This window comes from Prenolepis imparis, unplaced genomic scaffold (assembly GCF_030444845.1).
Source record: "Prenolepis imparis isolate NDT839.2.m4 unplaced genomic scaffold, iyPreImpa1.0 SCAF_1, whole genome shotgun sequence".
NCBI classification, from domain to species: Eukaryota; Metazoa; Arthropoda; class Insecta; order Hymenoptera; family Formicidae; genus Prenolepis; species Prenolepis imparis.
Window position 1 is genome coordinate 21,417,364 of NW_028141159.1, and position 16,614 is coordinate 21,433,977.

At 33.6% G+C, this 16,614-nt stretch overlaps 3 protein-coding genes, 1 long non-coding RNA gene and 1 pseudogene across 6 annotated transcripts in view; 4 read left to right on the forward strand and 1 right to left on the reverse strand.

Annotated features, from left to right (window-relative positions):
- LOC145936068 (uncharacterized) overlaps positions 1-8,918 on the reverse strand; it is a 102,379-nt gene extending 93,461 nt beyond the window's left edge. The window contains exon 1 of the long non-coding RNA XR_014425321.1: positions 8,874-8,918. This is a non-coding gene — a long non-coding RNA (uncharacterized LOC145936068). The remainder of the gene's footprint in view (positions 1-8,873) is intronic.
- Positions 1,466-4,028, forward strand: LOC145935900 (odorant receptor 4-like). Its single transcript, XM_083037674.1, has 6 exons — positions 1,466-1,786; positions 2,282-2,630; positions 2,878-3,105; positions 3,330-3,443; positions 3,587-3,742; positions 3,978-4,028. The coding sequence occupies exons 1-6, from the start codon at positions 1,530-1,532 to the stop codon at positions 4,026-4,028; spliced, it is 1,155 nt and encodes a 384-aa protein (XP_082893800.1). The 5' UTR covers positions 1,466-1,529.
- On the forward strand, positions 5,039-7,899 carry LOC145936010 (4-vinylanisole receptor-like). Of its 3 annotated transcripts, XM_083037887.1 has the most exons (6): positions 5,039-5,292; positions 5,789-6,119; positions 6,493-6,723; positions 6,946-7,059; positions 7,163-7,318; positions 7,733-7,899. In XM_083037887.1, exons 1-6 carry the CDS (start codon positions 5,039-5,041, stop codon positions 7,778-7,780), a joined length of 1,134 nt encoding a protein of 377 aa, XP_082894013.1. In that variant the 3' UTR covers positions 7,781-7,899. The 3 variants fall into 3 exon arrangements, with proteins under 3 accessions (XP_082894013.1, XP_082893995.1, XP_082894004.1); XM_083037869.1 differs by lacking the exon at positions 6,946-7,059; XM_083037878.1 differs by lacking the exons at positions 6,946-7,059; positions 7,733-7,899 and having other exon boundaries at positions 7,163-7,461.
- Positions 8,919-9,585: 667 nt separating the features above from the next.
- Positions 9,586-10,622, forward strand: LOC145944366 (uncharacterized; annotated as a pseudogene).
- A 1,140-nt stretch (positions 10,623-11,762) lies between these two features.
- LOC145935928 (odorant receptor 4-like) lies at positions 11,763-14,363 on the forward strand. Its single transcript, XM_083037734.1, has 6 exons — positions 11,763-12,184; positions 12,577-12,925; positions 13,188-13,415; positions 13,647-13,760; positions 13,903-14,058; positions 14,313-14,363. The coding sequence occupies exons 1-6, from the start codon at positions 11,928-11,930 to the stop codon at positions 14,361-14,363; spliced, it is 1,155 nt and encodes a 384-aa protein (XP_082893860.1). The 5' UTR covers positions 11,763-11,927.
- Positions 14,364-16,614: the final 2,251 nt, after the last annotated feature.

A 16,614-nucleotide genomic window follows, 5' to 3' on the forward strand; every position in this document is an offset into this window, starting at 1 on the left:
AATATATATTATATAGATATAATATATATTATATATATATTATATAGATATAAAGAATTTCACCTAATTATTTGCGTGCAATGAAATTATCTCATCATTTCGTCGTATGTCTGACTTAATCTATACTTAACTTCTTGAATACGTAATAAGTATAATTTACAGTGTATCTTATACTTATATATATACACTAGCGGATCCTGACGTCGATAGCTCTTTAATGTTTGTTTTTCTTTATTTATATTTTTTAAACCAATTCAGCAAAACTGTTTCTTTTAATTTGCAAGGGGGGGGGGTTTAAACCCAAAAATCCCAGGATCCGCCAGTATATGTAAATATAAATATGTATTATATACATATATTATATTATTATAACATATTACATATTTTTGAAAATTTTACAATTTATAATTTTACAATTTATAATTCTAAAGGTAGATTATTTATAATCTTTTATAATGCAAAGAGAACAACATTATTATATACATGATAAATGCTTCGGAATCCTACTTGTCAGTGTTGCTAGTGATGCAATGAATATCACATTCGCCTCGTCGTACTTGTAATAAAGCAAATCAAATGTAATATGAAAATTGTTTGGTAGAAAAAAAATATATATTCCGAAATACACAGACTATTTTTCCAAATACTATTCACTAAAGTAAAAATAATTTAAATAGCATGAAAAATATTTTAATATCGTAGTATGAGTATTCTAATTTAGAAAATTCAAAAATGAAATATAATATACGTCTAGTTATGATATTAAAGGAAAGGTTAATCCTTGTCCAATAAATATCCCTCCAATTACCACTTTATTAAATCATTTTCTACGATTGTTACGCAATATACTTCAATTTTATTTTACAATAAATAGCTCGCCTTTACTGTTTATCAGTCTCGATGTTCGAGTTATTGATTCCTTAACAAATATTGCTCACGAATGCACGTTCCGATATTACATGGAGAAATACACGTATACACGTTTCGTAACAATTTAATTTTCTGTTCCCTCTTCGAGGTCTTTTCATCCTCTAAATATTGAAACTTTTTCAAAGATCTCCGGGACGTGATTCACCATTGGACATACATCGCCCTGCCTATGTCCTGCATAAATTATTATACTGCAAGACAAGCAATTCGCAATCACGAAACCGACACTCACAAAAATAGAGGAAAATAATTTTCTATCTTTCTTTTCTTCCCTTTATCGAAATAAAAGAAAACAACGACGGATATGCTTTTATAATGCGCACGCTGTACGATAAAAATATTTAATGAGAAGCTCCTATTGGTCGTTCGTACCAGAATACATTCGTTTCCTGACCTCTCACAATCTTTCAGTCTTCACGACGATATTTCGTGATACAACGTCGATCTGTCATTTGACGAATACATTAGTTAGACGAAATTATATCTCTCTTTTTCTTTTCCGCGAACTTTTTTTCCTACAGTGTGTCTTCATATCTTTGTACACAAAAGATATACACATACTTGAATGTATACGAACAAAAGCAAAGAGATACAAAATTATGATGCGTAAAAGTACAATTAATCGTACGACAAAATTTATGCTTATCTTGTTCGGTATCTGGCCAGATGCATCATGTGTTACGTTTTGCAGAATATTTTGGATCGTTACATTAGGAATGGTTCTATTCTGCCATTATCTATATTTTTTGACTCATTACCGATATGACAACGTGTTCAATTTGATGGACTGTTTTAGTAGCTTTATAGGATACTCAAAATTTATAGTCAAGATTGGTTTCTTTTGGCTGAATCAACGGTGAGTAACGCGATAGACAGTTAATAAAGTAAACAATATGTGAGTGTATATTATAATAATATTATATGATTCTCTGTGTTTAATAATATAAATCTATTATTTTACTTTATATAAAAAATATATATGTTGTAAAATAATGGATTTATATTGTTAAACACAAAATAATATAATTAAATATATATATAAAGCAAAAAAATATATTTATATATAAATATAAAGTAAACCTACATATACATATATCGGTTTGCGTTTCATTAAAATGTAAACTATCTGCTTGAATTATACATACGCAAATTCGTAATATGTATATTAAACGTAAAAATTCGTAATATGTATATTAAACGTAAAAATTACGTATTTCACTTATATTGTAATATTTCTCATATGTATTTTTTTTATATGTTTATTTAACATTTCGCTCAATTACGAGACAAAATTAAGTTAATTTAAGTATACAATGGTCAGTAAATTTAAACCGTATGCGATCGTGTGCAGAATATTCGGCAAAGTCTTGACGATGATGGCGGAAGATTGGAATGATTGCGCCAATAATGACGTCGAAATGCACGAGGCAGTAAACAAAGCGAAGACGTCGAATTATATCGCCAATGCTATCATGACACTTCACACAATTGTTGTACTTGTTTACGGCATTGCTGTCGTATTGGCCAACGTTAACGTCACTGATTATACGATCTACGAGCTACCCCACATTTACAAAGCAGTAGTTCCTTTCAGCATAAACACGCAAGGCATGTATAAAGCCGTGTTAGTCGTGGAATTGTTACATCTCATCATGTCCAGCTGGGGCATGGGTATAATAAATGCTTTGTTGCTAATCTTGGTAAGTCGCAGACAAAAATATGCAATTAATAAAGACACACACACATACATCTCCACATTTATAACAATTCTAATAAAAAATAAATCAGTAGAAAACTTCATTGGTAAACATTTGCCTTGTCAGATACGTCGGTTCGATGTGTTTTGCCAAATTTATTATTAATAGTTATAACATTATTTTTTTCGACATGTTAATTGAATTCGAGTCTTTACTTTGACTGGTTCATTTTAATTATCTTTCTTTTTAGATCCTACACGTAGGTGGCCAGATAAATATCTTGTGTTACTGGTTAGCGGAGCTTATATCCAAAGCGAATACAGGCAAATCTGGCATTATAATGGAGAAAATTATCCGAAAACATCAGAAAATTATTTACTTCACGAAAAATATCGAAAGTCTGTATACGTTCATCGCGTTAGTACAATTTACCATAAACACGGTGATGATTTGCCTATTAGGATTTTTAATCGTAACAGTGAGTAAAGTGATACAAACATATATTAAATATTATATAAGTAAAAATAATTATATTCATTCTGCAAAATTAATTGTCACGTAATTAATCACGATTGGTATCGCATTTGCATCTTTGCATGTGTGTTTATCTTATTGTTTCTCCTATATCTCGCATTGCACTGAAAGAAACAACTGCTTATTCGTCGAATTATTCATCGCATATGACGTGTTTCAATACTGTAGGCGCTCGACAATCCCGACGCGACAGAAAAGATAATGAGAGCCATTTCGTATTATTGCGTGACAAATATCGAAGCGTTCATATTCTGCTATGCTGGAGAATATCTGATGAATCAGGTAAATCATAAAAATTATCGATGATCACGATAGATGATAGACGATTCTATATGATTATCGCGCAAATATTACGATAAAATTATCGAGAAAATTTTAATATACATTTATGTATGATCTCTACATTATATTCTTATCTTCATCAGAGCAGCGCAATTGGATTAGCCGCGTACAATACCGCCTGGTACGAATTGGAGCCTAAACAAAGTCGCATTTTGTTATTCATAATATTGAGAGCACAGAAACAATTGACGCTTACAGTTGGGAAGATGACAGATCTCTCGTTACAATGTTTCGCAACCGTAAGATTTCCATATATTATACAATAAAAATAGAAGGAAGAATTTGTGATCCTTCTATTTATATAACATTTATCATAATATATATATATTTTTTAAATTTATACTCAATCGCTTGTTTTATATTTATCTCTTTATTATATAAATTGTTTAAAATTTCTCACAGCAATATCTCAAATACTTAAATGTAATTATATTAAAATCACAAGTATATTAAATTCCTTGCACGTTGTTATAGATCATGAATTCTGCGGGATCATATTTATCGGTGTTATTGGCGATGCAATAAATATAAGATTTAGCTCGCCAATTTTCAATTAAAATGAAAAATATATATATCCAACATGTAAACCATTAATTAGAAATACAAACTAGAAATACAATATATTGTATGTAGTACGATATATACTTCTCCGACTATATGCTCCGAGACAGTGTAGGACAAAAAAATTTTAATTAGTAATATAAAATAATTTATAAAATAATATATCTATGATATATATATATATATATATATATATCTATTCTCTTTCTATATGTATATATAATACATCTATATATATATAATCTATCTATATATCGAGATGAAAAATTACCGCGATAATGTATTTTCAATTTCCACGAATCCTTTGGCGACTCTCCCTTCCTTCTCGATATGATCCCTGAAAAGACTTGGTTTTTCTTCAGATCATTGCGCATGATTTTTGCTGTACTGTAAGCCATCGTCGACCTCCGTCTTGCAAGGTCCTACATTTTTAATGAAAATTGTGCGCGGTACGGCGGAAGAACGGCCCCTCGATTTCCCTTTCCATCCGCAAAATCGGCAATCGCGCTGACAACGCATCGCTGCAACTTCACCGTACGTAGAAACGATGAAAATATTTAATGAGCTGCCCCTTGCCCCGATCGACGATAGTCGACGATGGTAGGGCACCTCGCGAGTGACCCTCCGATATCCGTCAGTTCATTCGCAGCGTCTACAGGTGCGCGTCTCGTATCCGTCCATAGATCTGTTCTAAGACGCTGATGTTCCTTTCGCGCTCCTCGATCAATTTCCCGACAGTGTGTCAATTTTTTTGAACATTCTTTCTCTTAGCTGGTAACGTGGTGATTCTTATCGCCCTATATTCTCGTTGATTAATTCATTTTCAATGAACTGTCGATAAATTCGCTCTTTAGATGATATTGATCTGAAAATTTACGGGCGTTCTCTCTTTTCTTTCGAAGAGTGGATAACTTTACTTCAGTTCCGCATCGTTCAGTCATGTCATAGGACTAAGTTCGCGAGAGTTCGAAACGATGTCCGTGAACACGATTACCCGCCCGATCGAGATCGGACTTCGAGTCGTCGGTATCTGGCCAGATACCGCTTACGCGATCGCTAGTCGGGTTTTTTGGATCACAACAATGCTGGCCGCGCAGATCTTTCAATATCGTCACGTGATAGTACACTGTAACTCGGAAGAGATTGAACAGCTGATGGACGGCTTGAGCGCGACGTTGTCATACAGTTTGTTGTGTGTCAAGTTGATTGTTTTCTGGACGAAACAACGGTACGTCGTTGCTATTCGGTGAACGCGTATATATCTCGACGAAATGTTGTGCAAATTGAATGAATAATGATTAGATAGCACAAAGCAGCTCGCACGCACCTGTCATCGAACTTGTCAGAATTATATATTAATAATTTAGCGATTCCTGGTTCTCGCGATAAGAAAACTTTACGCGAGCATCTATCAGTCATTGGTTTCACAGTAATAAGTGTATTTATTAGTATATTTTATATAAGTGTATCTCTTTTTTCACGCATCAACAATTCATAAATAATGAGTTTCGACACCACCATTTTTCTTATACCATAATCATTATTACCCCAAAATAATGTTACCAGTGTAATCCCGATAGCTATGCTAGCATCTTTGACCCATCCCCTCTTTATCCCCATATAGAAAAAAAATAAATATATAGAAAAAGTTTCCTACATAATCACAGTCCTCGAAGGGGAACAACTTCGCTCTCGCGACGCTCCACGAAACTGATTCTCCCTAGAATATTCAACGACGTGTTAGAGAGGATTGCGACCGACTGGAAGGAGTGCGGGAGCCCGGAAGATTACGGCAACATGAACAGCGTGGCCGGTCTGTCCCAGCGTTTCTCCAATCTGATCATCGGCCTGCACTCGGTGGCGGTGATGGTCTACGGTATCGGCGTCGTCGTCCTGAGTGGCGACAACGGCGATCGCGAGCTCTTCCTCAAAATGGAGTTACCCTTCGAGAGTAGCACGTCGCCGGTCTACGAGCTCGTCATGACCACGCAGTTCCTTCATCAGATAACAACCGCTACCGTGATCGGCGTGCTCAGCGCGTTGCTCGTTACCCTGGTAAGTTAAGCCCCGGGACCCCCTGGGGGTTTTCGCTCCTTCTCCCTCAACCTTCTCTCCCCGAGAGATTTTCAAGTTCCCGACTGAGATTACCTCGAGAAACGCACCCCGAGGGGATGTCTAGGTCCGCGTTTTCGCGATGACTGGGATCGTTCGGCAAGTTTTAATCTATCTAGAAAAAGTTATTTGGGAAATTTATATTCCAAGCTTTTCTCTGAAGCAGGAATTATTTCAAGCAAAGTTTATCAAATCTTATTCATCCGCGCAAAATAATTATTATTATGTTCTTTATTATATAATCTTTTATCCGCGCGCGAGATTCTGGATATATCAATAAATTTTGAAACGGGATAACGTAGGATCAAATTTTTAGGTGCTACATGCGGGCGGCCAGATAGACATTCTACGTGAAAGATTGTTAGAAATTTTACCGAGGAATCAGAAGCCGGTTATATCCATGGTCACGATAGGCCCGTTAATCCGAAAGCATCAAAACATCATCGTTTTCACGGAGAAAATCGAAGCTCTATACTCGTATATCGCGCTGGCACAATTCATATCGAACACCCTCGTTATTTGCTGCTTGGGCTTTATCATCGTGAATGTAAGTAACTTTCACAAAGCAATGCATCAATAATCAAGTTAGCTTCGATGACACGTATATATCTGATGTACACGTGTGTATTAAGCTTATAATTTATAAGCGGCGTTATACATTTTAAGCATTCAACAGCTCGTAAATTCGATACCTTTGCGACGCAAATTATTGCGATAGAAAAAAAAAATCCAGTGTCGCGTGCATTGGTATAATTTTGAAATATTATAGTCGATTGGCGCCCAAGAAGGCTCCTCTATGCTAGTGAGATCCCTTTTGTTTTACGTCGTCATCAATCTAGAAGCGTTCATCTTCTGTTTCGCCGGCGAATATCTAAGCATCAAGGTGGGCAATCGCGATTCACAATTTTATCAGATTATTTTATGATTACTTTTAACCCCTTCCATCACCCTTTCGCGCGTTTCCGATTCTCCATTTCGATTTCCAGAGCAAAATGATCGGCGACGCGGCGTACGAGTCTTTGTGGTACGATTTGGCTCCAAACGAGAGTCGAATCCTGCTATTCCTGATAATGAGGTCGCAAAAGCAATTGACAATCACGGTCGGCAGATTCACGAACCTCTCTTTACAACAGTTCGCGAACGTAAGCATTGTCATTAGTGGTGATTAAAGCGTTAATGCTTCACACGTTATTGTGTTTACAGACACACTCACACATACATACACACAGACACACATACTATGTATATAAAATACCTTAAATTTTTTAAACGATCTATAAATTCGCGACAAAAAAATTCAAGACAGAAATTTAGTTATAATTTAGTTATAATTTTATGTAATGTATATGCACATCTTGACACATTTATTTTATATTTGCATATATTTTTTTTTTTCAAAGTTTTTTATTTTCTGCATAAAAAATGATACATGGAAAAATCTTGTCCCGTCACGAATTGTACAGATCGTCGAAAGAACTGAACTTTAAACGCGTATACAACCGCAAAATAAAATTTATATATTTTTTTATGCACCGTAGCAATGTTGTTTGCCGTAGATTATTAAATCATCGGCATCATACGTCTCCGTGCTTCACGCGTTGTAACGATGAGGACCGCATATAACCGTCAGTGTTGATGTATAATGATACATCGCCGACGTTAACGTATCGTTGCAAAAATTGCTCGACATACGTTGCATGATCCAAGATTACTCTATTTTTAATAAAAGCCAATTATCAGCTGAGAGCAAAATGTTTAGCTTCTGATTATTTCACTTCTCTCGAAAATATTGCAATAATATTAACGCAAACATTGTTAAATGCGTGCGCGAGTTTACCGTCGAGACTACTACTCTTGCTGTTGCTCTCCTTGAACGGAAAGAAAAATATTTTTCTCGTAAGGCTGAAGGCTCGTCACGGGCATTCATCCCCCTGAAAGAAGTTTGGAACGTCGTTCCGTGCTAAATTGCGGAAGTTGCCTCGACGCAGCGAGGGGTGGCTCTCTCCCCTTTATACTCGTTGTATCCGACTATCGTACATATATATATATATATATATATATATATATATATCCCGCTCGCTTCGGCAACATCGCACGATCGTGCCAGATGGTCGACGAACAGATCGCAGGGCCAACGAAATCGTATCGGGATTACTTAGCGCTATTTCGTGCATATAATCAGAACGCTTTCATGCAGCAACTCTGCCCTGAAGGGACTGTTTTAATAGAGGCGATCGTGTCTCTGTATGCGCAAGAGTTGCAGTAATCTTATCGCCCCTTGCGACCGCTCAATTTGTAAACGTGGAGTTAACGCTCCGTTAACGGACGAGCAGAGTTTATATACGTGTTATGTCTGGCAGAAATGTACATCTAACTCTACCGAGTAAATCGAGGTAATGTATATGTATAAAGCGGTAAGTAGCACAACTTTCTGTTCTCTTTACATACACAATTTTCGGTCCGTAGGAAAGTTTTAGTTTAAATTTAAAAAAAATACTTTAACTTTTATATACTCTTATTATACTTGAAATTGTATTGTATTTCTAGTAAAAATATATAATCTTTTGTCGTGTACGTATTTCGCGGATAAGATATTATAACGTATTATTTCAAACATTATTATTTTAATATTTTCAACATATATGCATCTCGATTACCGCTATAGAAATGTAAATAAATAAATAATTTTTCACTCACCGACACGTACAATAGCGGAGTTGTAATACACAGCACGCATTGATCTGAAAACAAAATATTCAAATTATGTATATACATGTGTGTGTCGAATATCTCATAAACAATGCAATTTAGAAAAAATGTTTTTATATTGCATACAAAAATTAGCTGATTAAAGCGTTAATTTGCTAATTAATTTTTAAAACAATATGTTATAAAAATTAAAATAATATAATGTGTTTTAAATAATATGTTATAATACTTTAAATTCGATTAATATTTTTGACAGTTGTCAGCTGATTTCTGTCATCAAAAAATATTAATCGAGAATAAAATATAACATATTATTTACTACATATTATTATTTTAATTTTTTAACATATTATTATTTTAAAATTTAATTAGCAAATTAACGCTTTAATCAACTAATTTCTGTGAAAAAATATTAATCAAGTTTAAACAAATTTTTTATTTTTTAAAAATAATTTTTTAAAAAAAAATCGAAGAATGGCGCGCGCTTGTGTTGTTCTAGTGTATTAAATAAAAGAAAAATTAGAAAAGCTGAGAGAAACTAAAATTTTCATGTTGAATTATATTATGCAAGAGTTGCTTCTCTTCACGTTTGGGGAGACAATAGCTCTCTAAGAATTCGAATTGATTTTCCTTGCGATCGATAGGATATAATCGATGCGAATCCAATCGTTCGCAAAGAATTGATCAAGACTATATGAAGATGATGATGAAAGACTGGTATGATTGCACCAATGATAAAATCGATATGCAGGAAATAATGTAGAAAGCGAAATTGTCGGATCATATCACCAACGCAATTCTCATCCTGCACATATTAAGCCTAATTGCATACGGCACACGCATCATCTTGAGCAACGTCGATATCACCGATCGCACCCTACATCCACAAGATGGAACTTCCCTTCGACGTGAACACGCAAAGGGTGTACAAAACAGTTGTGATCGCACAATTCGTCATCATGTGCAGTTAGCTCTCCGGTGCTGTAAATTCTTTAATCTTAAATTTGGTGCGTTGCAAACGATATATAATTCTCACGATATAGGAAGTAAAACTGTTTGACGAGAGATCAGTGTTTGAAGCTCTAATCTCTCTCTTTATTTTGTAAGATTCATTTATTTCATGTCTCGTATTACATTATTATTATTATGCTTTCCGTCTAATGTTCAAATATAGAGCGTTCGCAAATTGTAACGATTTTAGAAAATTTCATATATACAAAGATTTCTTATTTTTTAGACCTTACACATAGGCGACCACATACTGCGTAACTGATTTTGCATCAAACGAGAACAGAAAGAAATGAGCTTTACTCATGACGAATAAAATCATCGAAAAGCATCAGGAAATCATCAACATCTCGGAGAAAGGTGGGAATCTGTACACGTACATCGCGCTGTTACAATTCGCGAACACGATAATGATTTGCTCCTTGGCATTTCTCATCGTAAGCGTGAGTAAAGTAATTAAATTAAATTGAAATTAAGATACTGTCTAGTCGATAAAATTGATGTTGTTTATCGCGTATTTGCTAATACTATTAATTAATTCAATTCGATCCCGTTACATCTTATAACGTTGATGAAATATATCGATTACCTTCGATTTTGCGCAAACGAGATAAAAACTCTTTTGTGTGTATTAGATCTCTCTTATTTTACAACAAACTTTATTTTATAACAAATCTCGAATCCTTCATATTTTGCTTTGCTGGAAAATATCTGAATAACAATATTTAAATAATACTTGTTGATTAGTATAACTATTAATATATATATAAAAGTATATAATATATATGTATAAACATAAATATATATTATACAACATATATTAAATATTATTACAATAATGTAATATTATTATAATATTATTATTATATATTATATATTTAAAAAAGGTTTTTTATTTATAATTATAAAAAGAGAGATATATTTATATTCTTTTATAATGCAAAGAACAACATTATTAAAGATCATAAATTCGGGATTCTACTTGTCAGTGTTGCTAGCGATGCAATGAATATCGTATTCATCTCATCGTACTTGTAATAAAACGAATCAAATGTAATATGAAAATTGTTAAAAAAAAATACATATTCCGAAATACACAGACTATTTTTCCAAATACATTCACTAGAGTAAGAATAATTTAAATGTCATGGAAAATAATTTAAATATCGTAGTATGAGCATTCTAAATTACAATTCAAAAATGAAACATAATATATTTCTAGTTAATATTAGATAAAAAAAAGTAAAATTGAAAGAGGTTAATCTAAATAAATATCTCTCCAATATTAACACCGAATAAATATCTCTCCAATATTAACACCTTATTAAATTATTTCCTACGATATGTCACGCAATATATTGCAATTTTATTTTATAATAAATAGCTTGCCTTTACGTTTGTCAGTCTTGATGTTCGAGTTATTGATTCCTTACCAAATATTGCTCACGAATGCACGTTCCGATATTACATAGAGAAATACACGTATACACGTTTCGTGGCAATTTAATGTTCTGTTCCCTCTTCGAGGTCTTTTCACCCTCTAGATATCAAAACTTTTCCAAAGATCTCCGAGACGTGATTCACCATCGGACATACATCGCCCTGTCTATAGCCTGCATAAATTATTGCATACTGCAAGGCAAGCAATTCGCGATCACGAAACCGACACTCATGAAGAGGGAAATATTTTCCTACCTTTCTTTTTTTTTTTTTTAATCGAAATAAGGGGAAACAACGACGGATATGCGTTTATAGTGCGCACGCGGTACGATAAAAATATTTAATGAGCGGCTCCTATTGGTCGTTCGTACCAGGATGCATTCGTTTCCTGACCTCTCACAATCTTTCAGTCTTCGCGCCGATATTTCGTGATACAACGTCGAGCTGTCATTCGACGAATACAACTAGACGAAACTATAAGTCTCTTTTTCTTTTCCGCGAATTTTTTTCCTATAATGTGTCTTCACATCTTTGTACACAAAAGATATACATATACTTGAATGTACACAAACGAAAGCAAAAAGATATAAAATTATGATGCGTAAAAGTACAATTAATCGTACGACAAAATTTACGCTCATCTTGTTCGGTATCTGGCCAGATGCATCATGTGTTATGTTTTGCAGAATATTTTGGACAGTTACATTAGCAATCGTTCTAGTCTGCCATTATATATATTTGTTGACACATTACCGTTATGACAACGTGTTCAATTTGGTGGACTGTTTTAGTACTTTCTTAGGAAACTTAAAATTAATTATCAAGGTTGGTTTCTTTTGGTTGAATCAGCGGTGAGTAATGCGATACACAGTTAATGAAATAAATAATATATGAAAATATTTTAGAATTATATATTATATTATTTTGTTTTTTATATAAAAAAAATATATATATAATAAAAAATATATATGTATAAATATAAAGTAAACCTACATATATATTGGTTTCATTAAAATGTAAACTATCTGCTTGAATTATACGTACGTGAATTCGTAATGTACATTAAATGTAAAAGTTACATATTTCACACCTATTGTTTATAATATTTTTCATATGTATTTGTTTTTATTCATATTTATATTTTTTATACGTATCTTATTTATCATTGCGCTCAATTTCGAGACAAAGTTAAATTCAAGTGTAAGATGGTCGATGAATTTGAAACGTATGCGATCGTGTGTAGAATATTCGACAAAGTCTTGACGATGATGGCGGAAGATTGGAATGATTGTGCCAATAGTGACGTCGAAATGCACGAGGCAGTAAACAAAGCAAAGACGTCGAATTATATCGCCAACGCTATCATGACACTTCACACAATTGTTGTACTTTTTTACGGCATCGCCATCGTTTTGGCCAACGTTGACGTCGCCGATTATACGATCTACGAGCTACCCCACATTTACAAAGCGGTAGTTCCTCTCAGCATAAACAAGCAAGGCGTGTATAAGGCCGTGTTAGTCGCGGAATTGTTACATCTTATCATGTCCAGCTGGGGCATGGGTATGATAAACGCTTTGCTGCTAATTTTGGTAAGTCGCAGACAAAAATATGCACATTTAAAAAAACGCACACAAACACACACACACATCTCCACATATATAATAATTCTAATAAAAAATAAATCAGAGAGAGTAGAAAACTTCATTGGTAAACATTTGCCTTGTCAGATACGTCGGTCCTGTGTGTTTTGCCAAATTTATTATTAATAGTTATAACATTATATTTTTCGACATGTTGATTGAATTCGAGTCTTTAATTTACCTGGTTCATTTTAATTATCTTTCTTTTTAGATCCTACACGTAGGTGGCCAGATAAATATCTTGTGTTACTGGTTAGCGGAGCTTATATCCAAAGCGAATACAGGCAAATCTGTCATTATGATGGAGAAAATTATCCAGAAACATCAGAAAATTATTTACTTCACGAAAAATATCGAAAGTCTGTATACGTTCATCGCGTTAGCACAATTTACCTTAAACACAGTGATGATTTGCCTATTAGGATTTTTAATCGTAACAGTGAGTAAAGTGAAACAAACATATATTAAATATTATAAGTAAAAATAATTATATATTTATTCTGCAAAATTAATTTTCACGCAATTAATCGTGATTGGCATCGTGTTTGCACCTTGACACGTGTGTTTACCTTATTGATATTCCTATATCTCTCGTTGCACTGTGTGAAAGGAACAACTATTTACAACATATCGAATCATTCATCGCGTATTGCATGTTTAAATATTGCAGGCGCTCGGCAAGCCCAACGCGACAGAAAAAATAATGAGAGCCATTTCGTATTATTTTGTGACAAATATTGAAGCGTTCATATTTTGCTATGCTGGGGAATATCTGATAAATCAGGTTAGCCATAAGAATTATGACAATCATAATAGATGATAGACGATTCTATATGATTATCGCGCAAATATTACGATAAAATTATCGAGAAAATTTTGATATATATTTATGTAAGATCTCTATATTATATTCTTATCTTCGTCAGAGCAGGGCAATTGGATTAGCCGCGTACAACACAGCCTGGTACGAATTGGAGCCTAAACAAAGTCGCATTTTGTTATTCATAATATTGAGAGCACAGAAACAATTGACGCTCACAGTTGGGAAGATGACGGATCTCTCGTTACAGTGCTTTACAACCGTAAGATTTCCATATATTATACGAAATAAAAATTTATGATCCTTGCATTTATATATAATATTTATCATAATATATATACAATATATATATTCTTAGTGTTTAATATATATATTTCTTAAATTCATTTTCACTCACTTGTCTTATTCTTTATTACATAAATTGTTTAAAACTTCTCGCAGCAATATCTCAAATGCTTAAGTGTAGTTATATTAAAGTCACAAGTACATTAAACTCTCTGATACACGTTGTTATAGATCATGAATTCTGCGGGATCATACTTATCGATGTTATTGGCGATGCAATAAATACTAGATTTATCTCATCTATTTTCAACTAATATTGAAAAATATATATAATCAATATATAAATCACATTAATTAGAAATACAAACTAGAAATTCAATATATATTGTGTGTAATACGATATGTACTTCTCCGAATATATGCTCCGAGACAGTGTAAGACAAAAAGATTTAATTAATAATATAAAATAATTTATGAAAAATAATGTATCTATGATATATATCTATTCTCTTTCTATATATATATGTAATACATATATATCTATCTATATATCGGGATAAAAGGTTAGTGCGATATAATGTATTTTCGATTTTCGCGAATCCTTCAGCCGTTCTCCCTTCCTTCTCGATATTATCCCTGAAAAGACTTAGTTTTTCTTCAGATCATTGCGCATGATTTTTGCTGTACTGTAAGCCATCGTCGACCTCCGTCCTGCAAGGTCCTACATTTTTAATGGAAATTGTGCGCGGTACGGCTGAAGAACGGCCCCTCGATTTCCCTTTCCATCCGCAAAATCGGCAATCGCGCTGACAACGCATCGCTGCAATTTCACCGTACGTAGAAACAATGAAAATATCTAATGAGCTGCCCCCTGCCCCGATCGACAATAGTCGACGATGGTAGGGCACCTCGCGAGTGACCCTCCGGTATCCGTCAGTTCATCCGCAGCGTCTACAGGTGCGCGTCTCGTATCCGTCCATAGATCTGTTCTAAGACGCTGATGTTCCTTTCGCGCTCCTCGATCAAGTTTTCAACAGTGTGTCAATTTTTTTGAACACTCTTTCTCTTGGCTGGTGACATGGTGATTCTTATCGCTCTATATTCTCGTTGATTAATTCATTTTCAGTGAACTGTCGATAAACTCGCTCTTTAGATGATATTGATCTGAGAATTTCCGGGTGTTCTCTCTTTTCTTTCAAAGAGTGGATAACTTTACTTTAGTTCCGCATCGTTCAGTCATGTCATAGGACTAAGTTCACGAGAGTTCGAAACGATGTCCGTGAACATGATTACCCGCCCGATCGAGATCGGACTTCGAGTCATCGGTATCTGGCCAGATACCGCTTACGCGATCGCCAGTCGGGTCTTTTGGACCGCAACAATGCTGGCCGAACAGATCTTTCGATATCGTCACGTGGTGGCACACTGTAACTCGGAGGAGCTTGAACAGCTGATGGACGGAGAAATTCTTTAACACTCTTATTATAATTGAAATTGTATTTCCATTGAAATGTAAAATATATAATCTTTTATCGTGTACATATTTTGTGCAAAATTTTTTATTAAATATTTAGTGTCTTTTATATTAACTTTTAATATGTTATATAGTTTGTATTTAAAGATATTTTACAAAGACGATATATTTTTTTACAGAATTTTGCTTCGCGAATTTATTTCGCGTAGGTATATAGTTGAGAGATTTTTTAACTCTGCAAACTTTTATTCCCGGTGATACTATCTATAATCGCTGCAGAAATATCGACTTTTTAAACTTTGAAAATTCTATCCCGACAATGTAAATCATGAATTTTTGCTTACGTCGAATTCCAAATAGCGGGGGCGATGTCATCCCATTTTACTATAAGTACGAAATTATCGACGTCATCATAAATTCCTTCTCAAGTTTCTCATCGTCGCGTCACGAGAATTCTTGATTTTCCATTCATAGCCACGTCAGCATATCAACTTTCTTTCATAAATTTATTAATGTATTTTTACACGTATTTTTACGCGACAGTATACCAAACGAAAAATTGAGAGAGAGAGATATCGAGAAAAAAACTGCTAATGTTTATAAACGATATTTTCAATTAAAAGATTGTGCATTTAAATATAGATACGCGAGTTCTGAAAAAAATGATGAGTTAGATCTTCATGTATGGTTTTTTTGCTATATATGTATCAATTTAACGCATTTTTCAATCTTTTACAGCAATTCTATAAAAAACGAATCTAGTTCATAGATACATTTGTTTCTCTATATACCATATTTTTCTATTATATACGATCAAATTGTACAATTTACAGTGTATTAGATATTCCAAAAAATAATGATATTGAAAAATTTAAGTAAAAAAATAATTTTCTATATTTATCTTTTATAAATATTTTCATTTATAGTATATATTATATATCAATTCTAATATTTGTTTCTCTCTCATTTTTCATAAATGACGAAAGAATAAAGTTGCTTTGGCGCTCATTGTCATAAAATATAATCACGATTCGAGGGCAAAGGTTAATCCTACCAGAA